Source organism: Sander lucioperca, chromosome 15 (assembly GCF_008315115.2).
Source record: "Sander lucioperca isolate FBNREF2018 chromosome 15, SLUC_FBN_1.2, whole genome shotgun sequence".
In the NCBI taxonomy this organism is placed as follows: domain Eukaryota; kingdom Metazoa; phylum Chordata; class Actinopteri; order Perciformes; family Percidae; genus Sander; species Sander lucioperca.
The window spans coordinates 32,846,590-32,874,414 of record NC_050187.1 but is presented as its reverse complement, the minus strand read 5'-3'; the positions used below and the strand labels follow the sequence as shown (position 1 = coordinate 32,874,414).

The following is a 27,825-nucleotide window of genomic DNA, read 5'->3' as shown; positions in this document are numbered from 1 at the left end:
AGTGCCATTAGGATCAATACCTGAGGGGCATGAATCTGTGATATTTTCAACATGTTTTTATGTTCGCTTTTTTGATACAATTGTAATAGGCATATCCATTCTACTACTGTTTGTTTCCAGCAGGTGCAGCCTTTGTAGTCAAACACTGGAAAATTAAAGCTAAACTGCATCATTATATTGCTGTTGAAATAACGTGAAATATACATAGATTTAATTTAGTTTTATTGTAATAGACCAAAACACCTGTCTATTAACTGCTAACTGCTGGTGGAGTTTGTGACTTAAATGCCAACCATTCTACATTCCACGCAAATGTGTTTATACTCAGTGTGTTTACAGCCCACCAAGCGCTAATGCTAGTAGCTATGTGTTAGCTGAACTTTACGGAGCATATAATGTGTGTGCACTAAATGTAGCCTGTTTCGTATGTCGTTTTTATATAATGTCATTTTCATATATTTTAATTGTGTAACCACTTGAGCCACGGTGAAATGTTGTTTTGTGTATATGGTTGAAATGACAATAAAACACAGTTAAGTTGAGTTGATTGTCTCACTGTCTGTCTGTAAACGGTAGGCGTGGCTAGGGAGTAGACGCTAAAGCAGCGAAGCAAGTGCATTCTGGGATTTGGTGTCTATCATCCACATGAGCCAAAAACACATTTTCTGGCTTTTCTCGGCCTAGATAAGTGATCCAATTTAATTTAGTGTCGTGGTCTGGATCATTTCTCTTGCCATTGGCTACAGTTTTTGTATTTTTGTATGATTCAAAAATTAAAGTAATCATCTTAGCCATCTTTTTCCTCCTTCCCCTCCCACTTCTCATATTCTTCCTGGTTGGGACCCTATCTGCTTCCATCTCAGTTCCAGCCAAGGTTATAATCATTAACGAAAATGAACGAAATAACGAAAACTAGGTGGGAAAAAACATTGTCGTTAACTGAAATAAAAATAAAAACGAGGCATTACAAAAAAACGATAACTAAACTAAAACTGTAATGTCTGTTTGCAAAACTAACTATGTCAAGACTAGTGCAACAGTAACTTTCGTTTTTTGCGTCCTGCTGCTCCCATCGTCAGCCAGGTAATATTTTTTTTACTAAAGCAGTATATGAAATCAGATGTATTACCCATAACCATTTAGTTGTTTTGTGTTATTTAAAATATTTATAAAATATCTGGTCATGCCAGACCCTGCTACAACTGAATTCCCACGGGACTTAGCGAGACTACAGCTAGCCATCTAAAACACTATTTTACTGTACAGTCTATGTAGAGGACCCAAACATAATTTGGTCCGTTTCCATGTAGCATAGTCACTAATATGGTCATAACCACTACAGTGCTGAATTACCTATCCACGACGTATATCCACAACTTTTTACTTTTTAAAAATTGTGAGTTTTATTATTGTGTAATGTAAGAAGGACGCCCCCCCCCCCCATTGTTATGCATACGTTTTTGTACAATATCATACAAACCTGTTCATGATCTATGCATTGAACTAAGTTGGTTTTACTCTTCTATAATTTTGTGTACAGATAATAAACTAGACTACATACTATTTATTTATCTTTATTTATTATCAGTTTTATTTTTGGTGTTTTAGTGGGGGGCATGCTAGCTTGTAGGATGTAATGTGGAGCAGTTATTTAGGCATTTTCTTGAAGTTAAATTAAAAGTCTGTTTCTTAACAAAAATGGGAATGTCTGCCTTTGATTAACTCACTGCATTAAAGCAAGGCATGGCAGCTATGTTTGGACAGCACATCTCAAACACAGAGACAATTCAAAGTGTTTTAAAACAATAAGGGAGAATAAAATAACTGAAGATAGAATAATCCATTTTAAATTAAATAACATGCCAGTTTGTAATGTTTCCAGTCAGGATGCTTTCTATTGCTCCTCTGTACAAAAAAATAATAACTTGGCAGGGGACTTTTGCTTTCTTAAGTTTCCTCTGTTTCCAAACTTTGAACACTGATAATAAGATCATTTTTCTGGAGAACTCTGTCGACACATGCACACCATTGGTGGGCATGTGTCGACAGAGTTCTCCAGAAAAAACAAAGTGAAATAGAGTGTGGGCTTATCTGGGTGCCTGCTAGTCAACTTCATGTTTTTTAACAGTGTCTGACATATGCTGAACAGATCACTGTTTGTCACATTCACTGAGCCAGTTTGTGACAGAGTCAAGAAGTCTGTTAATGTTCACATGGCCAAGAAGATTTGTGTTTGATGCTTGTATTGTATACATATTGTGTTTTTGTCTTTTTGAAGCACTTTGTTCACCAAAAAAGTGCTATATAAATGAAATCAACTTGAAACTTATGGTCTGGTCTTTCATTTTTAAGAGCTACATAAAAATGTTTGATTTGATGTTTTTGTTATTGCTTTATGTTTTTATGTTCGCTTTTTTGATACAATTGTAATAGGCATATCCATTCTACTACTGTCTGTTTCCAGCAGGTGCAGCCTTTGTAGTCAAACACTGGAAAATTAAAGCTAAACTGCATCATTGAAATGCTGTTGAAATAATGTGAAATATATTTCACATTATTTCAACAGCATTTCAGTTTCATTGTAATAGACCAAAACACCTATCTCAAATGTAACTGTGCTTTAACTTCTACAATTATACAGTTTATTACAGAAAACCTCTGTCAATTCACCTGTTTTAAAACCCAAATAACAAAGTTAATCTTGCACACCACTGTTTCCCAAAAACATACAAATCATGTATTTAAAGATGACTCAGATCTTACATGTCTGGCATAATGTAACACTCAAAAGGGTGACGCTGCGTACTTGATGGAAACTGACAGGAAACGTCTGGTTGATAACCAAAGTACCCACATTGAATGTCAAGAAGTGCTCAATGTGGTTATTTGTTCTTTGCAGATAGAAACATAATTCCTTTCCTCTGGTAAATGGAACAGTATTTATTTACAGCACCTGATGCTAAACATTCACACAGTTCTTAGAGAGTGTTTTAATGTGCTTTATTTCTGGAGACTAGTAGTAGAAAGGTATGTCATGAATGCAGAAGTTGGGCTGCAGGCTCCCAAAGGTGCAGTCAGACGTGGCCATAGCACAGCGGCCGCAGTGGCAGCTCAAAGCCACGGGGTAGGTGACAGTCGGGTCCACGCCGGGAGAACAGTCAGGGAGCTTAAAGGTCTTGTAGTAGAAGTCCTGGTACATGCACACATTCTGGTACACGTTGCTGAACAGTATCTTAAAGACAGGGTCCTGGAAGAGAGCAGACTTAAGGCAAGGCAGCTTTATTTGTACAGCACATTTCAGCAACAGGGCAATTCAAAGTGCTTTACATAAAACATTAAAGAGCGGTTAAAAACGATTAGAAACAAATTAAAAACAGAGAAAAGACGAGAATAAAATTTACAGTGCAGTATAAGAACAAGTTAACCGAGTCCAACTCGGGCCTCCCAGACGACTTATACTTTAACTCTTTTTCTGTTGCAACTCAGGTTTGGAACCTGGCCTCCCGGAGGACTTTACCACTTCCAATCTGGGCCTTCTTGCCACCCATCTTGGCGTGGAAAAAGTACTTTTACTTTAAAATGTAGTCGTCACTACAAGTCTTTTCTTTCTTGGAAAAACTTTCGCAAAAACCCTTTCGGTTGAAATTCACACTTTTTGTTATTAGTGGTCTGATTTCAACTGTAAATCCCTTTTATATTCGTAAAAGGTTGTTACTTTGAATTGTTTTTTCCCCCGATTTTTTGATACAATTGTAATAGGCATATCCATTCTACTACTGTTTGTTTCCAGCAGGTGCAGCCTTTGTAGTCAAACACTGGAAAATTAAAGCAAAACTGCATCATTGAAATGCTGTTGAAATAACGTGAAATATACATAGATTTAATTTAGTTTTATTATAATAGACCAAAACACCTGTCTTAAATGTAACTGTGCATTAACTTCTACAATTATACAGTTTATTACAGAAAACCTCTGTCAATTCATCTATTTTAAAACCCCAATAACAAAATTAATCTTGCACACCACTGTTTCCCAAAAACATACAAATCATGTATTCAAAGATGACTCAGATCTTACATGTCTGGCATAATGTAACACTCAAAAGAGTGACGCTGCGTACTTGATGGAAACTGAGCGGAAACGTCTGGTTGATTACCAAAGTACCCACATTGAATGTCAAGAAGTGCTCAATGTGGTTATTTGTTCTTTGCAGATAGAAACATAATTCCTTTCCTCTGGTAAATGGCACAATCTTTATTTACAGCACCTGATGCTAGAGCTTAGATCGGGCCCAAAAAATCAAGCCCGACCCTACCCGAGCCTGTGCATGTTGCATCCGAGCCCGGCCCTGTCCGACACATTAACTGTAATTATGAGCCTGATTTAAACCTTACAATTTTTTCATACTTGGGCCGTTATAACTGACATTCTCAACTACAATTCTGAGTTGTTTGAACTGCAGAAATCTGTTTAGAATTATCTTAATGAATAATGCAACAAGGACGAAGCATGTAAATTCAGACTGGAATGGATCGCAAATGGATCCAAATGAAGAAACGTAAAAAATACCTCGACCCTAGCTGCTCCCCCAGCTGAATAGTGTGGGTAAGAGATCAAGGCAGCAACATAATCAAAGCCCTGGAACCATATAGGAGACTTTCTTGTCTCGATCACCTAACTAATACTGTCCTTCGGCACGGTCTGCATGCTGATGCACTGGCCGACGACAGTGCTGCAGGGGGGGGGGGGAGACATGATGTAGCACAGTTTACCTCACACTCAAGTCAGTGCAGGACATCCACCCAGAGCTATGGGAGAAGCTGGAGAGGCATAGTTTTCTCCCCACCGAATAAGGCTGATAAAGTAATGATTAAAAAAACACAAATGCTTGATCACCGGCCCGGCCCGGCTCGAGGATAGCGGTGGAAAATATCGGCCCGGGTCGGGTCAGGCCGTGCCGGGCTCGGGCTCGGGCTTGGGCAGAGAATCTAAACTCTGCCTGATGTAGAAACGTATGTCATGAATGCAGAAGTTGGGCTGCAGGCTCCCAAAGGTGCAGTCAGACGTGGCCATAGCACAGCGGCCGCAGTGGCAGCTCAAAGCCACGGGGTAGGTGACAGTCGGGTCCACACTGGGAGAACAGTCAGGGAGCTTAAAGGTCTTGTAGTAGAAGTCCTGGTACATGCACACATTCTGGTACACGTTGCTGAACAGTATCTTAAAGACAGGGTCCTGGAAGAGAGCAGACTTAAGGCAAGGCAGCTTTATTTGTACAGCACATTTCAGCAACAGGGCAATTCAAAGTGCTTTACATAAAACATTAAAGAGCGGTTAAAAACGATTAGAAACAAATTAAAAACAGAGAAAAGACGAGAATAAAATTTACAGTGCAGTATAAGAACAAGTTAACCGAGTCCAACTCGGGCCTCCCAGACGACTTATACTTTAACTCTTTTTCTGTTGCAACTCAGGTTTGGAACCTGGCCTCCCGGAGGACTTTACCACTTCCAATCTGGGCCTTCTTGCCACCCATCTTGGCGTGGAAAAAGTACTTTTACTTTAAAATATAGTCGTCACTACAAGTCTTTTCTTTCTTGGAAAAACTTTCGCAAAAACCCTTTCGGTTGAAATTCACACTTTTTGTTATTAGTGGTCTGATTTCAACTGTAAATCCCTTTTATATTCGTAAAAGGTTGTTACTTTGAATTGTTTTTTCCCCCGATTTTTTGATACAATTGTAATAGGCATATCCATTCTACTACTGTTTGTTTCCAGCAGGTGCAGCCTTTGTAGTCAAACACTGGAAAATTAAAGCAAAACTGCATCATTGAAATGCTGTTGAAATAACGTGAAATATACATAGATTTAATTTAGTTTTATTATAATAGACCAAAACACCTGTCTTAAATGTAACTGTGCATTAACTTCTACAATTATACAGTTTATTACAGAAAACCTCTGTCAATTCATCTATTTTAAAACCCCAATAACAAAGTTAATCTTGCACACCACTGTTTCCCAAAAACATACAAATCATGTATTCAAAGATGACTCAGATCTTACATGTCTGGCATAATGTAACACTCAAAAGAGTGACGCTGCGTACTTGATGGAAACTGAGCGGAAACGTCTGGTTGATTACCAAAGTACCCACATTGAACGTCAAGAAGTGCTCAATGTGGTTATTTGTTCTTTGCAGATAGAAACATAATTCCTTTCCTCTGGTAAATGGCACAATCTTTATTTACAGCACCTGATGCTAGAGCTTAGATCGGGCCCAAAAAATCAAGCCCGACCCTACCCGAGCCTGTGCATGTTGCATCCGAGCCCGGCCCTGTCCGACACATTAACTGTAATTATGAGCCTGATTTAAACCTTACAATTTTTTCATACTTGGGCCGTTATAACTGACATTCTCAACTACAATTCTGAGTTGTTTGAACTGCAGAAATCTGTTTAGAATTATCTTAATGAATAATGCAACAAGGACGAAGCATGTAAATTCAGACTGGAATGGATCGCAAATGGATCCAAATGAAGAAACGTAAAAAATACCTCGACCCTAGCTGCTCCCCCAGCTGAATAGTGTGGGTAAGAGATCAAGGCAGCAACATAATCAAAGCCCTGGAACCATATAGGAGACTTTCTTGTCTCGATCACCTAACTAATACTGTCCTTCGGCACGGTCTGCATGCTGATGCACTGGCCGACGACAGTGCTGCAGAGACATGATGTAGCACAGTTTACCTCACACTCAAGTCAGTGCAGGACATCCACCCAGAGCTATGGGAGAAGCTGGAGAGGCATAGTTTTCTCCCCACCGAATAAGGCTGATAAAGTAATGATTAAAAAAACACAAATGCTTGATCACCGGCCCGGCCCGGCTCGAGGATAGCGGTGGAAAATATCGGCCCGGGTCGGGTCAGGCCGTGCCGGGCTCGGGCTCGGGCTCGGGCAGAGAATCTAAACTCTGCCTGATGTAGAAAGGTATGTCATGAATGCAGAAGTTGGGCTGCAGGCTCCCAAAGGTGCAGTCAGACGTGGCCATAGCACAGCGGCCGCAGTGGCAGCTCAAAGCCACGGGGTAGGTGACAGTCGGGTCCACACTGGGAGAACAGTCAGGGAGCTTAAAGGTCTTGTAGTAGAAGTCCTGGTACATGCACACATTCTGGTACACGTTGCTGAACAGTATCTTAAAGACAGGGTCCTGGAAGAGAGCAGACTTAAGGCAAGGCAGCTTTATTTGTACAGCACATTTCAGCAACAGGGCAATTCAAAGTGCTTTACATAAAACATTAAAGAGCAGTTAGAAAACGATAAAAAAATTAAAACATTAAAGAGCAGTTAAAAACGATTAAAAACAAATTAAAAACAGAGAAAAGACGAGAATAAAATTTACAGTGCAGTATAAGAACAAGTTAACCGAGTCCAACTCGGGCCTCCCAGACGACTTATACTTTAACTCTTTTTCTGTTGCAACTCAGGTTTGGAACCTGGCCTCCCGGAGGACTTTACCACTTCCAATCTGGGCCTTCTGGCCACCCATCTTGGCGTGGAAAAAGTACTTTTACTTTAAAATATAGTCGTCACTACAAGTCTTTTCTTTCTTGGAAAAACTTTCGCAAAAACCCTTTCGGTTGAAATTCACACTTTTTGTTATTAGTGGTCTGATTTCAACTGTAAATCCCTTTTATATTCGTAAAAGGTTGTTTCTTATTAAACCCACACGATGCAATCAGTTACAGTGCGGTATAAGAAATTAAGAAATGAACAATTATTTAAAGAAAGGCAACATTAAAAAGAAAAGTCTTCAGCCTTGATTTAAAAGAACTGAGAGTTGCGTCGGACCTGCAGTTTTCTGGAAGTTTGTTCCAGATATGTGGAGCATAAAAACTGAACGCTGCTTCTCCCTGTTTAGTTTGGACTCTGGGGACAGAAAGCAGACCTGTCCCAGACGACCTGAAAAATGTATTTACTTAGTGGGAAGTCATGGAAGACAACATGTTGATATTAATTTCCTGTTTTATTTTCTTGATTTATTTTTAGTTTTTGCTTTTTTAATTTCAGGTTTGATTCTTTTTATTCCACATTCCTATTTCGTCACATTTATTATTCATTTTATCACTTAATACATATCTGTCTTATTCTCACATCTTATTTTATTTTAGCTGTGTTTATATTTTGAATTGTTTAAATTACTCTTTAATGTTTTATGTAAATATATTATAAACATATGTTCAAGGAAATTTAAACCTTCAATAAGCTCATCGAATTAAATATAATACAATTTAATATATATATTAAACAGACTTAACATGCATGTGTTGATTACTACTTGTGGTGTTTTTCAACCCCCCCCCCCTCTCGCACTACTTTATGTTCATACTCATGACATCACTTTCTTTGAAGAGGAGGCGTGGATTACTGTCAACCTACTGCATGTTATGTAACTTTACCATATTTATTGTAGACTGTTTGGATGTAGAGGACAAAACATCAGACATTGGTGTAGGGGACTCATTCAGTGTCTTGCAGCTGTCAAAGGTAAATGTTGTGACATTTTATTATATAGATTGTTTACAAAGGTAACACATTGTAAATAGTCATGAAGATGCAACCTTTAACAAGCAGACAGCTGTGGACTGTACTGTGTTTAAACCAACTATATTTCATTTGGATTTTTCCCTGTCTTACCTTAAATTGTAAGCCTTATGGATATGTGATTGTGTAACAAAGATAGAAAATGTATAATTAAACAACAAAAGCATGTAGCAATTACAAAGCATGTAGAAGTCTGTAATTTTTATCATAGGTACTCTTCAACTGTGAGTGACGGAATCTAAAACAAAAATCCAGAAAATCACATTGTATGATGTTTATGTAATTAATTTGCATTTTATTGCATGACATAATTATTTAATACATCAGAAAAGCAGAACTTAATATTTGGTACAGAAACCTTTGTTTGCAATTACAGAGATCATACGTTTCCTGTAGTTCTTGACCAGGTTTGCACACACTGCAGCAGGGATTTTGGCCCACTCCTCCATACAGACCTCCTCCAGATCCTTCAGGTTTAGGGGGCTGTCGCTGGGCAATACAGACTTTCAGCTCCCTCCAAAGATTTTCTATTGGGTTCAGGTCTGGAAACTAGCTAGGCCACTCCAGGACCTTGAGATGCTTCTTACGGAGCCACTCCTTAGTTGCCCTGGCTGTGTGCTTTGGGTCGTTTTCATGCTGGAAGAACCAGCCACGAACCATCTTCAATGTTCTTACTGAGGGAAGGAGGTTGTTGGCCAAGATCTCGCGATACATGGCCCCATCCATCCTCCCCTCAATACGGTGCAGTCGTCATGTCCCCTTTGCAGAAAAGCATCCCCAAAGAATGATGTTTCCACCTCCATGCTTCACGGTTGGGATGGTGTTCTTGGGGTTGTACTCATCCTTCTTCTTCCTCCAAACACAGCGAGTGGAGTTTAGACCAAAAAGTTCTATTTTTGTCTCATCAGACCACATGACCTTCTCCCATTCCTCCTCTGGATCATCCAGATGGTCATTGTCAAACTTCAGACGGGCCTGGACATGCGCTGGCTTGATCAGGGGGACCTTGCGTGCACTGCAGGATTTTAATCCATGACGGCATAGTGTGTTACTAATGGTTTTCTTTGAGACTGTGGTCCCAGCTCTCTTCAAGTCCTTGACCAGGTCCTGCTGTGTAGCTCTGGGCTGATCCCTCACCTTCCACATGATCATTGATGCCCCACGAGGTGAGATCTTGCATGGAGCCCCAGACCGAGGGAGATTGACCGTCATCTCGAACTTCTTCCATTTTCTAATAATTGCGCCAACAGTTGTTGCCTTCACACCAAGCCTATTGTCCTATAGCCCATCCCAGCCTTGTGCAGGTCTACAATTGTATCCCTGATGTCCCTACACAGCTCTCTGGTCTTGGCCATTGTGGAGAGGTTGGAGTCTGTTTGATTGAGTGTGTGGACAGGTGTCTTTTATACAGGTAATGAGTTCAAACAGGTGCAGTTAATACAGGTAATGAGTGGAGAACAGGAGGGCTTCTTAAAGAAAAACTAACAGGTCTGTGAGAGACAGAATTCTTATTGGTTGGTAGGTGATCAAATAATTATGTCATGCAATAAAATGCAAATTAATTATTTAAAAATCATACAATGTGATTTTCTGGATTTTGTTTTAGTTTTAGATTCTGTCTCTCACAGTTGAAGTGTACCTATGATAAAAATTACAGACCTCTACATGCTTTGTAAGTAGGAAAACCTGCAACATCGGCAGTGTATCAAATACTTGTTCTCCCCACTGTATGTATGTATGTATGTATGTATGTATGTATGTATGTATGTTCTGAAACCTCATTAATTCACAGAAAGATATTTGGGAAATAATGATAATGATAATAATAATGAGCTTATTATGCAAAATAGTTTTGTGTGTCGTGAAAATACGATGACTGATGTTATGTTATGTAACCCAAGACAGGTTACAGTCATTTACTCATTCAGTTAGAGATGTTTAGTGAAATTAAGAAAATTAATCTTTACACAAAAGATAATGCAGATGGTTTATCAAGTGGATGAATCAGTCTCATCAAAACCAGAGGGCAGAGGGGCATTCAACAAGTAGTGGGGCATCAGCACAGAAGACAGGCAAAATGTCCTAAACAAATGTAATCAACATTAATCATTATATTAAATTACTGAAACACGGATGAGGTTCTGTGGCTGCAGTAATGACCTCACATCAGCACGTTAAATATTTCTATTCATCACTAGAACTTGTGCTATCTGAAACTGTAGTATTTGATTAAATATCAGAAGCATATCTGCTTATGATATTTAATCAAATACTACAGTAACAAATATTAAGGAATTTTAATACTGAAAGCAATACGCAAATAGTGTTTTAAATGATTTGATTTTTGAGTATTCTATATATGTATACTGCATTTGTGTGAACTGAACAATGTTAGGTAGATATTAAACATGTTTCACATCTCTTTTTATAACCTGATCTCCTCAACAGATTTCACTCTGAAGAATGGGAGATTTCAACAACATTTCAGAGAACTATGTTTCCTACAACAACCAATATAATGAATTAGAATTCATCATATATGTGGTGACATGCATAGTCATCTGTATTGGACTTCCTTTGACCCTCGTGGCCATCTATGCTCTTTATTCTCTGGTACGTACATTATGACTGAGATCTATTTGTGTAAAGTCTCTGTCTGTAAAGGATCTTGATCTGAGTTGGGGGCCACATGTCAGAGGGCTGGGGTGAAGTATTTTATGACCTATACATTTACAGGAATAATGAACTGCTTAGTTAAAATGTACATGAAGCTGATTGGACCCTGCAGACATATTTGGGAGGAGGAGTTCAGAACATGTTTACAACTGCTTTCTTTACTTTAACCAATGTTTTCCTGCAGGTGGGAAAGGATAATGTTGCTCCGATCTACGTCATCAACCTTCTCATTTCTGACCTCATTCAGCTCTGCTGCATGATTGTTTCGGTGGCAAAACCTGAGGAACAGAACACATATGGCATAGGCAGACTTATTTATGGCTTTAGTCTGATGGCCAGTGTTGGCTTCATGGTGTGCATCGCCCTGGAAAGGTATCTGTCTATCCAGAATGTGTGTAGCTACTTCTGTGTCTGACCATTGTATTACTATATCATTCTGAAGCTGTGTCTTACATCTTGTATTACAGGTATTTGGTCATCGCCTGCCCACTGTGGTACCGCTTCAGACGAACCATCAAGATCTCTGTGGTGGTCTGTGTCCTGGTCTGGATCATTTCTCTTGCCATTTGCTTCTTTTTTGCATTTGGGTATATCTTACCCATATCTTTCCTCCTTCCCCTCCCACTGCTCATATTCTTTCTGTTTGGGACCCTCAAAGCCCTGTCTGCTTCCATCTCAGTTCCCGCTGATGAAAAACGACGAATTGTGGCAATGTTGGTCCTGGTGCTGCTTATTTACACGCTGCTGTTCCTGCCCATAAACATCTTGCTTCTGGAAAAACATGACAGATATGACACGGCCCTCGGCATCGTGGTTCGTGTGTTTCTTAAGTTGAGTCCTCTTGCAGACTTATTTCTGTATGTTTTCATGAGGAAAGGGGCCATAGACAAGCTTTTGGCCTCTGTGTGTTGTTGCAGAATGGACAGCAATGATGTCAGCAGTTCAACAGTATGAATGATGACAACATGTCCACAGTCAGCTTCATGTAGGCAGAGAAAGAGAGAGAGAGAGAGAAAGGGGAGAAACAGAAGAATACATGTAGGTAAATAGAAAGGATAGAGACAACACAGATTCTGTCTTCTACTGATATGGTTTCCAATAAGACACCTAACTGTTGATGTAAGCCATCTTTTGTAGGAGTTGGGTCTGCACCAATCACTCTTCTCTTTGCAACTTTGTATCTATCACCCTCTCCAACACACCTGTGTCATGTTATAGATGTGCAAAGTATTTTGCCGCTCAACAACTTTAATCGTCATCAAGACACACGGTAGAGTGAACCAAGTTAATGGAATTTTGTCAAGAGAAAGCTGATTTGTGTTTTAAGACCAGTTGGTGTTTACCTGCATAATTTAATACAACTCAAATATGAACAATCACTGTTTGTGCATCACTGTACATGATGAAAAATAAAACTCTTTTCAAGATCACTGATTTGATCTCAAATTGTTTAACTCCATTTTTGAACTCTTATCAATCAGAGCTCAGACTTAACATTTCTATTTTTTCTATTTAATAATGATGATAACTGTACTGATCTAATTCACTGGGCTAAACCACTCCTAGTTTGTCATGTGAAGCACTTTGTGACTCTGTCTGTAAAAGGTGCTATATCAAATAAACGTATTATTATTATTATTATTATTATTATTATTATTATTATTATTATTACTAATAATAATAGCAGTTGCTGCAGGCTTGTGGCCTACTACTGTGAGTTGACTCAGCTATTTCTTTGCTAGAACACTGTAGTGAGGAAGCTTCTGGGTGAAAGTAATGTGTTTTAGGGAAGTTACCTTTTTTGCAAGGTAATGGTCAAATGTTTTATTATTTACACTGTAATTAAAGAAACATTAATGACAGTGCTGTAGTAACTTTAATTAAATACATATATATATATACAACAGACCTTTTTCACAGCAGACATTTTGACTTGTCATAGCAGGAAAATCACAGCTGAAATTGATAACCTTAACGATGGCTCCATCAAGTGTCCCAGTAAGCTATTTCAGTGAGTCAACATGCACAATACCAGGGCCTCTCCTAAGTGGAATGCAGCCATCATTAATGGTTTTAAATATACCTGTGCTTCCTATTATGACATGTCAACATGTCTGCTGTGTAAAAGGTCTATTGAACTATATAGTGATAATTTTCTTGTCTTTGTGCATACAAGGCCAGGTCTTCTTCTTCCTCTTCTCTTTGTTTCTTTGTCTTCATGGAGTGTGAGATTGCATGAGATCCTATGAGAGTCTTCAGCCAGTGTTTCTTCTGTTGGAGAGAGTTGCAGTTGGTCCTGGAGTGGCGAGCCAAACCTGAGTCAGATAGAGACCGAGAAAAGGAAAGGAGAGAAAGTTGAGTTACTGAAGTCCAGCAAAGAGTGGTAGGACAAACCTTTTTTAACTTTCCCCACAAATAGACTTTTTCCTTTTTTTCCCCCGAACACGGTCGATGGAGAGAACACTGTCTGAGAGGGACTTACACACTGATTGAACGGAGCTCTTGGATCAACTTCTTTATATACTTATTATTTACAGCATAAATTGGTTTGTTAAAGAATGTATGGTCATGGTATGCGTCACAGTTTGGTAAATGACAGAGTGATATTAGTGGATGTCTGACGCATTTGTTTTTATATTTTGGTTGGTATTTTAATTGATTTAAAGGAGGAAAAATTACCACTTGTTAAATTAGAGGCACTATAAAACAAGATTAATAAATTTGTAAATGACAAAATAAGGGGGGGAAACAACGTAATGAGTGCCTGACTAAAAGGAAATAAAAAAAAAAAAAAAACATTCCAATCTGAAATATAATTAGGTAATGAAAATAAAGTAGGCATTTACCTGACAGGTGGATTCCAGGCAAGGGTGTGGGAAGGAGCAGCACCCCCTGCTGGCAGGAGCTGGATTTTATATATATATATATATATATATATATATATATATATATATATATATATATATATATATATATATATATATTTTCTTTTTTAAATAATTACTAATTCGCTGTCTGACATTATTTATATTTTTGTATCAAATAATGAGGCAAATAGCAAAAAAGGGTTATGGATAGGTTTGAATATAGCCTACTAAAAATGAACTGTTATAGCTGCTATAGAGGTCAAAGTGAAAGTGAGTCAAGTGACGTGACTCGCTGAGAAGCGAGCAGGCTGAGGCTAGTTGACTGGAACATTAGTTCTAGAGAAGAATATGTTGCAGAAAAGGATACAAGATTGTTTCTTCCGGTATAGTAATGCGGCTAAAATTAGCAAGATTTCATCTGTAGATGTTACAGTCGTCCACCGCCGAGGCAAACTCTGTTGGGGCAGCTGAAGAGCCTGAGTCTGAAATAACGTTAGCAAGCAACTCGGCTAACGTTAGCAGTACCATCATAGCATCTAACGATAACTTTACAGAATGATTCGAGAAGCCCTGTCAGCCCTTTTCAACGGTCTTCTTCTAAAAAGAATTGTTGCTGAAAAGTTGCTTTAAAGATAATTCCGTTCCCTGTGAGGGCAATGCCTGTAAGTACGATTGTTTTCATTGCATATGTTTTGTGTAACAGAAACCGCTGTGACATGGTTAGGACACATTTGCTGTGGAGAAGGGACAAGTTAGGAAATTGTTGGCGAGGTCATTACAGCCTAATTATTAACATATATTTTCAAGCCAAACATCTCTGGTGTGGTTTTGACGATCAGAAAAGTAATTTACCTTAGCTATATACTATATAGCTATATAACAGGCTAATGATGTCAAGTGCGCTTCTATGATGTGGGTGCGCGCAGTGGAGTCGGAGTGGCGAGTGCTGTCGCATAATTGGGGAACAGTGGAATTTGTGGCTGCTTTTCTACAACTTCTCACTCTCACCCATACACTGCGCTAAAATGACGTATTTAGCTGTCAGAATCTGAAACATTTCCTGGGGGGAGAAATCGTCAGACATCCATTATTTTGTTATTCAGCACCCCTGGTCAAAAATAGGTTCCTGTGCTCCAGATTCCAGGATAAACCATAGAGGAAAGGAGATTTTTTAGAAGCGAAAGGGTATTTTATTTATTATTGCAACATGGCATCATGACTTTGCGTAAACACATGCCACTTTCCTAAAGCCAAATGGCGTGTTATCTGTAGCATTTTCAGCTATCCACGTGTATGTCTACACTGTATACAGCAGATGTAAACATACCCACCACGTGGCGTCACCACGTTGCGTGTTATCGCGAGAACGTGGCGTACTATCGCGAGAACAACGTCACGCATGTAAAAAAAAAAAAAAAAAAAAAAAGTTGAGTTTAGGAAAAGAACATTGGGAAAGGCTTTAGTAACACAAAAAAGCGACAAAAACACAGAAAATAACGACAAAAACACGCTTAGGAAAACAAACGGTTGGGTTTAGGAAAAAAAAAAAAAAAACGGCTGAAAATCACCACGCGTGGGACGCAAACCCGGCTCTCGTGGATGAAAGTCCTGTGTTTTACATGTTTTACACATGCCGCCACCCCAACCAACCAACCAACCTCCTTATGCGAACAAATGTCCCTTTATACTACTATCTATGTCGAAAATTCACTCGTAATGTAGTTCAATGGCGGGCGAATTGCGTTGATAAAAACGCAAAAAAGCGATTATGCGTCTTGATAACACGCCTAAATGGAATACGACTTGGCGTGTCATACATACGCCACTTCATTAGAACAGTCTGATTATTGCATGTGTTGTGTGTTTTTACTTGTATATTGTTGTTATTCTGTGTTAAATGGTATTTTAAGAATTAGACAAATTAAATAGAAAAAGAAGATAACTGCAAAATGAAATAATAAATGTTGTTTTCTTACCTTTTTAAATATATAACCCCTTGAGTCTGTGTCTTGTTTCACCTTTGCTGCCCGATATCCATTTCTCCCGAGAGAACTAGATCTTCTGAGAAACTGGTCTATATTAAGTCTTTATCTTTTTCTATTTATTTATTATTTATTTCCTTCTGGGTGTTACAAGTGCAATCTGAATAATTTAAAAGATAATTGCATACAAATAAAAAAAAAATGCAAATTGCAAAGAAACTTCTGCATACTGTCTAACTTGCAAAGTTAGCTAACAATGTTTTGGTACTAAACCTTCATCAGGCAAATGGTGTTACATACTGAGAAGTCATCTTTTGTAGGAGGAGACTGTGGGTCTGCACCAATCACCTTCTCTTCATCAACTTTGGACCTACTCGTCCCCCTCCAATGCACCTGTCTCATGTTACAGATGTGCAGTGCAAGTATTTTGCTGTTTATATAAATCATCATCAAGACACACTTGAATTTAGAATTTTGTGAAGAAGAACCACTGACTTGTTTGAAGACGAGTTTGTGTGTTCCTGCACACTTCAACACAGTTTGTGCAACTTCAGGCACCATGTATTGGTTTTAACATTCAGCCAAGTTAGTTTGCTCATGTTCATTTAACAACCCAGAGTGTTTTTTCTCCTATCCCAGAATGTGTCTGTGGTGTAGCCAGACTTTACTCCACAGCACTGTACACAACTTGCTCAAATTACAGCTAAACAGTACACTAAAATGTGTTTGTAAAAACATTTAGGAAAGCAATACAATAACATAATCCTGATTCATATTTGATCAGCACCGCCCAGTTTGTGCTATGAGCCATGGTTGTGCTGGACGTCATCGTCTTAAACCCGCCCCATATTAGATAAAAGGTTGTGATTGGCCGGCACGTCTCAGGCCGCTGGGAATCTGAATGGGAGGGGGACCAGACGTATCTGCCAGAGCAAATTAAACATGGGCTCGCAGATTGGGGCAGCAGCAGCTCAGTCAGACGGACAAAGTATGGAGGGAGGACTGGTATCTGGAGAGGTGCCAGTTTACCTCCCATGCTATGTCAATGGTCCCTTGAGCAAGTCACTGAACCCCCAACTGCTCTGGGCGCCTGTCCATTGCCAGCCCCCTCGCTCTGACATCTCTTCATTTAATGCATGAGTATGGGTCCTATTCCCCTGTGTGTCTGTATAGTAACACAACTTAAATTTCCCCTCGGGATTGGTAAAGTATGTCCTCTTCTGCTTGAGATTCATCCGGCTCCCAGGCCCTTCGCTTATTCTGATGAAATACGCAAGAGTCCAAAAGCTTTCTTGGAATGGTGTAGTTGCTCTTTGGCTCACTTTGGACAAGGCTGCGTTACAGACGGTAGATTGAACAGGAACGTTTCCAGTTACGAAAATGATGTCAAGGAGTATCCTTCTTTAAATTGGACTAATATTGAAGATTGGAAGACTTTAAGGTACAGTATTATTGGAAGTATTTCAAAATGACATATATTTCTTTATGATTATGTAGTTGATGTAGTATACCTACACGTTGGAAATGCCTATGTATTTTTGTTCCTTCTATAAATGTTGCATGTTGTATTCAGGGTATTTCTAAGCAAAGAAGCTTTGCATTTCCAGTACAAATGTTGGCATGATGAAACCAAACACATATTTGATGATGTTATCAACCAGGCTATATCTTTAAACAGGAAATGTGCGTAGTATTTTTAAAGCACAACTTGATATCTGCTCAGAAAAAACTGCAGATTGACAGGCAGTACTGGTCGACTCTTGTGGAAACAGGAAGTGGTACAACATTTTCATTGCACCATTTCCACATACTCAGGACGCAGGAAATAAAGTCTAACTCGTCTGCACATATTTTTGATCTGATTTGTTTTGTGGGTATCATATATATGAGTCCTGTATTTATGTGAATTATAACCTGATCTCGTACACAGGTTTCCCCCTGAAGAATGGAGGATATCTACATTAACAACACTTTACCGGATAATGCTAGTTCCTTGTATAATTACACAATATTCATCATAAATGTGGTGACATGCATAATCCTCTGTATTGGACTTCCTTTGACCCTCGTGGCCATCTATGCTCTTTATTCTCTGGTACGTACATTATGACTGAGATCTATTTGTGTAAAGTCTCTGTCTGTAAAGGATCTTGATCTGAGTTGGGGGCCACATGTCAGGGGGTTAGGGTGAAGTATTTTAATGACCTATATATTTACAAGAATAATGAACTGCTTGAAAAAATGTAAGTTAAGCTGATTGGACCCTGCAGACATATTTGGGAGGAGGAGTTCAGAACATGTTTACAACTGCTTTCTTTACTTTAACCAATGTTTTCCTGCAGGTGGGAAAGGATAATGTTGCTCCGATCTACGTCATCAACCTTCTCATTTCCGACCTCATTCAGTTCTGCTGCATGATCGTTTGGGTGGCACAACCTGAGGATGAGAACATAGATAACATAGCCAGAGATATTTACTACTCTAGTCTGATGGCCAGTGTTGGCTTCATGGTGTGCATCGCCCTGGAAAGGTATCTGTCTATCCAGAATGTGTGTAGCTACTTCTGTGTCTGACCATTGTATTACTATATCATTCTGAAGCTGTGTCTTACATCTTGTATTACAGGTATTTGGTCATCGCCTGCCCACTGTGGTACCGCTTCAGACGAACCATCAAGATCTCTGTGGTGGTCTGTGTCCTGGTCTGGATCATTTCTCTTGCCATTCGCTTCTTTTTTGTAGTCCGGTATATCTTACCCATATTTTTCCTCCTTCCCCTCCCACTGCTCATATTCTTTCTGGTTGGGACCCTCAAAGTCCTGTCTGCTTCCATCTCAGTTCCCGCTGATGAAAAACGACGAATTGTGGCAATGCTGGTCCTGGTCCTGCTTATTTACACGCTGCTGTTCCTGCCCAGAATCATGTTTCTGAAATATGACAGATATGACATGAACCTCTACTCCCTGTCTGATGTGTTTCTTAGGTTGAGTCCTCTTGCAGACTTATTTCTGTATGTTTTAATGAGGAAAGGGGCCATAGACAAGCTTTTGGCCTCTGTGTGTTGTTGCAGAATGGACAGCAATGATGTCAGCAGTTCAACAGTATGAATGATGACAACATGTCCACAGTCAGCTTCATGTAGGCAGAGAAAGAGAGAGAGAGAGAGAGAGAGAAAGGGGAGAAACAGAAGAATACATGTACTGTGGGTAAATAGAAAGGATAGAGACAACACAGATTCTGTCTTCTACTGATATGGTTTCCAATAAGACATCTAACTGTTGATGTAAACCATCTTTGTAGGAGTTGGGTCTGCACCAATCACTCTTCTCTTTGCAACTTTGGATCTATCACCCTCTCCAACACACCTGTGTCATGTTATAGATGTGCAAAGTATTTTGCCGTTCAACAACTTTAATCGTCATCAAGACACACGGTAGAGTGAACCAAGTTAATGGAATTTTGTCAAGAGAAAGCTGATTTGTGTTTAAAGACCAGTTGGTGTTTACCTGCATAATTTAATACAACTCAAATATGAACAATCACTGTTTGTGCATCACTGTACATGATGAAAAATAAAACTCTTTTCAAGATCACTGATTTGATCTCAAATTGTTTAACTCCATTTTTGAACTCTTATCAATCAGAGCCCAGACTTAACATTTCTATTTTTTCTATTTAATAATGATGATAACTGTACTGATCTAATTCACTGGGCTAAACCACTCCTAGTTTGTCATGTGAAGCACTTTGTGACTCTGTCTGTAAAAGGTGCTATATCAAATAAACGTATTATTATTATTATTATTATTATTATTATTACTAATAATAATAGCAGTTGCTGCAGGCTTGTGGCCTACTACTGTGAGTTGACTCAGCTATTTCTTTGCTAGAACACTGTAGTGAGGAAGCTTCTGGGTGAAAGTAATGTGTTTTAGGGAAGTTACCTTTTATGCAAGGTAATGGTCAAATGTTTTATTATTTACACTGTAATTAAAGAAACATTAATGACAGTGCTGTAGTAACTTTAATTAAATACATATATATATACAACAGACCTTTTTCACAGCAGACATTTTGACTTGTCATAGTAGGAAAATCACAGCTGAAATTGATAACCTTAACGATGGCTCCATCAAGTGTCCCAGTAAGCTATTTCAGTGAGTCAACATGCACAATACCAGGGCCTCTCCTAAGTGGAATGCAGCCATCATTAATGGTTTTAAATATACCTGTTCTTCCTATTATGACATGTCAACATGTCTGCTGTGTAAAAGGTCTATTGAACTATATAGTGATAATTTTCTTGTCTTTGTGCATACAAGGCCAGGTCTTCTTCTTCCTCTTCTCTTTGTTTCTTTGTCTTCATGGAGTGTGAGATTGCATGAGATCCTATGAGAGTCGTCAGCCAGTGTTTCTTCTGTTGGAGAGAGGTGCAGTTGGTCCTGGAGTGGCGAGCCAAACCTGAGTCAGATAGAGACCGAGAAAAGGAAAGGAGAGAAAGTTGAGTTACTGAAGTCCAGCAAAGAGTGGTAGGACAAACCTTTTTTAACTTTCCCCACAAATGGACTTTTTCCTTTTTTTCCCCCGAACACGGTCGATGGAGAGAACACTGTCTGAGAGGGACTTACACACTGATTGAACGGAGCTCTTGGATCAACTTCTTTATATACTTATTATTTACAGCATAAGTTGGTTTGTTAAAGAATGTATGGTCATGGTATGCGTCACAGTTTGGTAAATGACAGAGTGATATTAGTGGATGTCTGACGCATTTGTTTTTATATTTTGGTTGGTATTTTAATTGATTTAAAGGAGGAAAAATTACCACTTGTTAAATTAGAGGCACTATAAAACAAGATTAATAAATTTGTAAATGACAAAATAAGGGGGGGAAACAACGTAATGAGTGCCTGACTAAAAGGAAATAAAAAAAAAAAAAAAACATTCCAATCTGAAATATAATTAGGTAATGAAAATAAAGTAGGCATTTACCTGACAGGTGGATTCCAGGCAAGGGTGTGGGAAGGAGCAGCACCCCCTGCTGGCAGGAGCTGGATTTTATATATATATATATATATATTTTTTTTTTTATAATTACTAATTCGCTGTCTGACATTATTTATATTTTTGTATATCAAATAATGAGGCAAATAGCAAAAAAGGGTTATGGATAGGTTTGAATATAGCCTACTAAAAATGAACTGTTATAGCTGCTATAGAGGTCAAAGTGAAAGTGAGTCAAGTGACGTGACTCGCTGAGAAGCGAGCAGGCTGAGGCTAGTTGACTGGAACGTTAGTCCTAGAGAAGAATATGTCGCAGAAAAGGATACAAGATTGTTTCTTCCGGTATAGTAATGTGGCTAAAATTAGCAAGATTTCATCTGTAGATGTTACAGTCGTCCACCGCCGAGGCAAACTCTGTTGGGGCAGCTGAAGAGCCTGAGTCTGAAATAACTTTAGCAAGCAACTCGGCTAACGTTAGCAGTACCATCATAGCATCTAACGATAACTTTACAGAATGATTCGAGAAGCCCTGTCAGCCCTTTTCAACGGTCTTCTTCTAAAAAGAAGAAGTTGCTTTAAAGATAATTCCGTTCCCTGTGAGGGCAATGCCTGTAAGTACCATTGTTTTCATTGCATATGTTTTGTGTAACAGAAACCGCTGTGACATGGTTAGGACACATTTGCTGTGGAGAAGGGACAAGTTAGGAAATTGTTGGCGAGGTCATTGCAGCCTGATTATTAGCATATATTTTCAAGCCAAACATCTCTGGTGTGGTTTTGACGATCAGAAAAGTAATTTACCTTAGCTATATACTATATAGCTATATAACAGGCTAATGATGTCAAGTGCGCTTCTATGATGTGGGTACGCGCAGTGGAGTCGGAGTGGCGAGTGCTGTCGCATAATTGGGGAACAGTGGAATTTGTGGCTGCTTTTCTACAACTTCTCACTCTCACCCATACACTGCGCTAAAATGACGTATTTAGCTGTCAGAATATGAAACATTTCCTGGGGGGAGAAATCGTCAGACATCCATTATTTTGTTATTCAGCACCCCTGGTCAAAAATAGGTTCCTGTGCTCCAGATTCCAGGATAAACCATAGAGGAAAGGAGATTTTTTAGAAGCGAAAGGGTGTTTTATTTATTATTTGGCATCATGACTTTGCATAAACACACGCCACTTTCCTAAAGCCAAATGGCGTGTTATCTGTACGCATTTTCAGCTATCCACGTGTATGTCTACACTGTATACAGCAGATGTAAACATACCCACCACGTGGCGTCACCACGTTGCGTGTTATCGCAAGAACGTGACGATGTCACGCATGTGTAAAAAAAAAAAATAAATAAATAAAAAGAAAAAGAAAAGGGTTGGGTTTAGGAAAAGAACATTGGGAAAGGCTTTAGTAACACAAAAAAGTGACAAAAACACGGAAAATAACGACAAAAACACGCTTAGGAAAACAAACGGTTGGGTTTAGGAAAAAAACATTGGGGAAGGCTTAAAAAAAAAAAAAAAAAAAAAAGTGCGGGACGCAAACCCGGCTCTCCTGGATGAAAGTCCTGTGTTTTACATGTTTTACACATGCCGCCACCCAATCCGCCACCCCAACCAACCAACCAACCTCCTTATGCGAACAAACGTCCCTTTATACTACTATCTATGTCGAAAATTCACTCGTAATGTAGTTCAATGGCGGGCAAATTGCGTTGATAAAAACGCAAAAAAGCGATTATGCGTCTTGATAACACGCCTAAATGGAATACGACTTGGCGTGTCATACATACGCCACTTCATTAGAACAGTCTGATTATTGCATGTGTTGTGTGTTTTTACTTGTATATTGTTGTTATTCTGTGTTAAATGGTATTTTAAGAATTAGACAAATTAAATAGAAAAAGAAGATAACTGCAAGATGAAATAATAAATGTAGTTTTCTTACCTTTTTAAATATATAACCCCTTGAGTCTGTGTCTTATTTCACCTTTGCTGCCCGATATCCATTTCTCCCGAGAGAACTAGATCTTCTGAGAAACTGGTCTATATTAAGTCTTTATCTTTTTCTATTTATTTATTATTTATTTCCTTCTGGGTGTTACAAGTGCAATCTGAATAATTTAAAAGATAATTGCATACAAATAAAAAAAAAAATGCAAATTGCAAAGAAACTTCTGCACACTGTCTAACTTGCAAAGTTAGCTAACAATGTTTTGGTACTAAACCTTCATCAGGCAAATGGTGTTACATACTGAGAAGTCATCTTTTGTAGGAGGAGACTGTGGGTCTGCACCAATCACCTTCTCTTCATCAACTTTGGACCTACTCGTCCCCCTCCAATGCACCTGTCTCATGTTACAGATGTGCAGTGCAAGTATTTTGCTGTTTATATAAATCATCATCAAGACACACTTGAATTTAGAATTTTGTGAAGAAGAACCACTGACTTGTTTGAAGACGAGTTTGTGTGTTCCTGCACACTTCAACACAGTTTGTGCAACTTCAGGCACCATGTATTGGTTTTAACATTCAGCCAAGTTAGTTTGCTCATGTTCATTTAACAACCCAGAGTGTTTTTTCTCCTATCCCAGAATGTGTCTGTGGTGTAGCCAGACTTTACTCCACAGCACTGTACACAACTTGCTCAAATTACAGCTAAACAGTACACTAAAATGTGTTTGTAAAAACATTTAGGAAAGCAATATGCAATACAATAACATAATCCTGATTCATATTTGATCAGCACCGCCCAGTTTGTGCTATGAGCCATGGTTGTGCTGGACGTCATCGTCTTAAACCCGCCCCATATTAGATAAAAGGTTGTGATTGGCCGGCACGTCTCAGGCCGCTGGGAATCTGAATGGGAGGGGGACCAGACGTATCTGCCAGAGCAAATTAAACATGGGCTCGCAGATTGGGGCAGCAGCAGCTCAGTCAGACGGACAAAGTATGGAGGGAGGACTGGTATCTGGAGAGGTGCCAGTTTACCTCCCATGCTATGTCAATGGTCCCTTGAGCAAGTCACTGAACCCCCAACTGCTCTGGGCGCCTGTCCATTGCCAGCCCCCTCGCTCTGACATCTCTTCATTTAATGCATGAGTATGGGTCCTATTCCCCTGTGTGTCTGTATAGTAACACAACTTAAATTTCCCCTCGGGATTGGTAAAGTATGTCCTCTTCTGCTTGAGATTCATCCGGCTCCCAGGCCCTTCGCTTATTCTGATGAAATACGCAAGAGTCCAAAAGCTTTCTTGGAATGGTGTAGTTGCTCTTTGGCTCACTTTGGACAAGGCTGCGTTACAGACGGTAGATTGAACAGGAACGTTTCCAGTTACGAAAATGATGTCAAGGAGTATCCTTCTTTAAATTGGACTAATATTGAAGATTGGAAGACTTTAAGGTACAGTATTATTGGAAGTATTTCAAAATGACATATATTTTTTTATGATTATGTCCGTCTTTTTGATGTAGTATACCTACAGGTTGGAAATGCCTATCTATTTTTGTTCCTTCTATAACTGTTGCATGTTGTATTCAGGGTATTTCTAAGCAAAGAAGCTTTGCATTTCCAGTACAAATGTTGGCATGATGAAACCAAACACATATTTGATGATGTTATCAACCAGGCTATATCTTTAAACAGGAAATGTGCGTAGTATTTTAAAAGCACAACTTGATATCTGCTCAGAAAAAACTGCAGATTAACAGGCAGTACTGGTTGACTCTTGTGGAAACAGGAAGTGGTACAACATTTTCATTGCACCATTTCCACATACTCCACGCAGGAAATAAAGTCTAACTCGTCTGCACATATTTTTGGTCTGATTTGTTTTGTGGGTATCATATATATGAATCCTGTATTTATGTGAACTTGCTCTTCACAGCTTTAGTGATATAACTGAACAATGTTAGGTAGATATTAAACAACATGTTTCATTCCTTGTTTTATAAACTGATCTCTTAAACAGGTTTCACTCTGAAGAATGGGAGAGTTCTACATTAACGACACATCACTGGACATTAGCCAGTATTACGGCAAACAATATAATAAAGCACTATCCAATTTGTGGCTATACAATATGAATACTGTATTTGTGTGAACTTGCACCTCACAGCTTTAATATCACTAAAAAAAGTTAGGTAGATATTAAGTATGTTTTATGAATCTTCTTATAACCTGATCTCGTACACAGGTTTCCCCCTGAAGAATGGAGGATATCTACATTAACAACACTTTACCGGATAATGCTAGTTCCTTGTATAATGACACAATATTCATCATAAATGTGGTGACATCCATAATCATCTGTATTGGACTTCCTTTGACCCTCGTGGCCATGTATGCTCTTTATTCTCTGGTACGTACATTATGACTGAGATCTATTTGTGTAAAGTCTCGGTCTGTAAAGGATCTTGATCTGAGTTGGGGGCCACATGTCAGGGGGTTAGGGTGAAGTATTTTAATGACCTATATATTTACAGGAATAATGAACTGCTTGAAAAAATTGAAATTAAGCTGATTGGATCCTGCAGACATATTTGGGAGGAGGAGTTCAGAACATGTTTACAACTGCTTTCTTTACTTTAACCAATGTTTTCCTGCAGGTGGGAAAGGATAATGTTGCTCCGATCTACGTCATCAACCTTCTCATTTCCGACCTCATTCAGTTCTGCTGCTTGATCGTTTGGGTGGCACAACCTGAGGATGAGAACATAGATAACATAGCCAGAGATATTTACTACTCTGGTCTGATGGCCAGTGTTTGCTTCATGGTGTGCATCGCCCTGGAAAGGTATCTGTCTATCCAGAATGTGTGTAGCTACTTCTGTGTCTGACCATTGTATTACTATATCATTCTGAAGCTGTGTCTTACATCTTGTATTACAGGTATTTGGTCATCGCCTGCCCACTGTGGTACCGCTTCAGACGAACCATCAAGATCTCTGTGGTGGTCTGTGTCCTGGTCTGGATCTTTTCTCTTGCCATGTGCTTCATTTTTGCATTTGTGTATATCTTATCCATATTTTTCCTCCTTCCCCTCCCACTGCTCATATTCTTTCTGGTTGGGACCCTCAAAGCCCTGTCTGCTTCCATCTCAATTCACGCTGACGAAAAACGACGAATTGTGGCAATGTTGGTCCTGGTGCTGCTTATTTACACGCTGCTGTTCCTGCCCATAAACATCTTGCTTCTGGAAAAACATGACAGATATGACACGGCCCTCGGCATCGTGGTTCGTGTGTTTCTTAGGTTGAGTCCTCTTGCAGACTTAGTTCTGTATGTTTTAATGAGGAAAGGGGCCATAGACAAGCTTTTGGCCTCTGTGTGTTGTTGCAGAATGGACAGCAATGATGTCAGCAGTTCAACAGTATGAATGATGACATGTCCACAGTCAGCTTCATGTAGGCAGAGAAAGAGGGAGAGAGAGAGAAAGGGGAGAAACAGAAGAAGACATGTAGGTAAATAGAAAGGATAGAGACAACACAGATTCTGTCTTCTACTGATATGGTTTCCAATAAGACATCTAACTGTTGATGTAAACCATCTTTTGTAGGAGTTGGGTCTGCACCAATCACTCTTCTCTTTGCAACTTTGGATCTATCACCCTCTCCAACACACCTGTGTCATGTTATAGATGTGCAAATATTTTGCCGTTCAACAACTTTAATCGTCATCAAGACACAAGGTAGAGTGAACCAAGTTAATGGAATTCTGTCAAGAGAAAGCTGATTTGTGTTTTAAGACCAGTTGGTGTTTACCTGCATAATTTTAATACAACTCAAATATGAACAATCACTGTTTGTGCATCACTGTACATGATGAAAAATAAAACTCTTTTCAAGATCACTTATTTGATCTCAATTTGTTTAACTCCATTTTTGCACTCTTATCAATCAGAGCTCAGACTTAGAATTCATATTTTTTTCTGTTTAATAATGATGAGCAACACACTTGCATTTAAATTTCTTCATATGGTTTATGCAGTTTATGGTGTCTGTCCATGTATGAGTCTCATATGTGTCTTCATATTGTTCTTGTGACTAAATCTTCTCCTACAAACATTGTGACCAAATGGTTTCAGCTGTACTTGTATAAACTGTTGGGGAATTTAATATGTAACAAAATATTTGATAAACTCTTTATTTGTTTTGTTTGTAACAATTTTTAGTCTAATTTATGAAGTCACTAGATTTTTTTTGAAAATTTTTGACAACATAGAAAGTGGCATGAAAAGAAAAAACAAAAAAGTAAATTACGAGTACTTCACATTTGTAATTAAGTACAGATGTTAAGTAAATGTACTTAGTTACATTCCACCACTGACTAAAACCCCAGAGATGTTGTACCGCAGGACTTAAAGTACTCCAACCTGGTGCCAGATTTCCGCCGTATGACTATTTTAGAAAACCATAAATAATTAAAAAGTCCACATGGGATTTGTGTTTGATGTGCTGGGTTTAACCAATCATTGTACTTCCACCTACCAATGAAACGAGTTCTAGCCAATCAGATGCAAAGTAGGGCGGTTCTTTGCCGAAAAGCGAGTCTGTGGTTCACTGAGCCAGTTTGTGACAGAGTCAAGAAGTCTGTTAATGTTCACAAGGCCAAGAAGATTTGTGTTTTATGCTTGTATTGTATACATATGTTTTTGTCTTTTTGAAGCACTTTGTGCATCAAAAAAGTGCTATATAAA

At 38.9% G+C, this 27,825-nt stretch overlaps 2 protein-coding genes and 2 pseudogenes across 2 annotated transcripts; 3 read left to right on the top strand and 1 right to left on the bottom strand.

Annotated features, from left to right (window-relative positions):
* Positions 1–6,923: 6,923 nt before the first annotated feature.
* Positions 6,924–9,957, bottom strand: LOC118493193 (gonadotropin subunit beta-2-like). Its single transcript, XM_035992029.1, has 2 exons — positions 9,868–9,957; positions 6,924–7,208 (listed from the first exon to the last, which is right to left on the bottom strand). Exons 1-2 carry the CDS (start codon positions 9,955–9,957, stop codon positions 6,924–6,926), a joined length of 375 nt encoding a protein of 124 aa, XP_035847922.1.
* Positions 9,958–11,065: 1,108 nt separating this feature from the next.
* On the top strand, positions 11,066–12,754 carry LOC116061655 (annotated as a pseudogene).
* Positions 12,755–18,072: 5,318 nt separating this feature from the next.
* Positions 18,073–19,783, top strand: LOC116061691 (annotated as a pseudogene).
* Positions 19,784–25,336: 5,553 nt separating this feature from the next.
* Positions 25,337–27,280, top strand: LOC116061692 (G-protein coupled receptor 4-like). The gene is made up of 4 exons (XM_031316006.2): positions 25,337–25,488; positions 25,736–25,923; positions 26,019–26,502; positions 26,938–27,280. The coding sequence occupies exons 1-4, from the start codon at positions 25,339–25,341 to the stop codon at positions 26,959–26,961; spliced, it is 846 nt and encodes a 281-aa protein (XP_031171866.1). The 5' UTR covers positions 25,337–25,338; the 3' UTR covers positions 26,962–27,280.
* Positions 27,281–27,825: the final 545 nt, after the last annotated feature.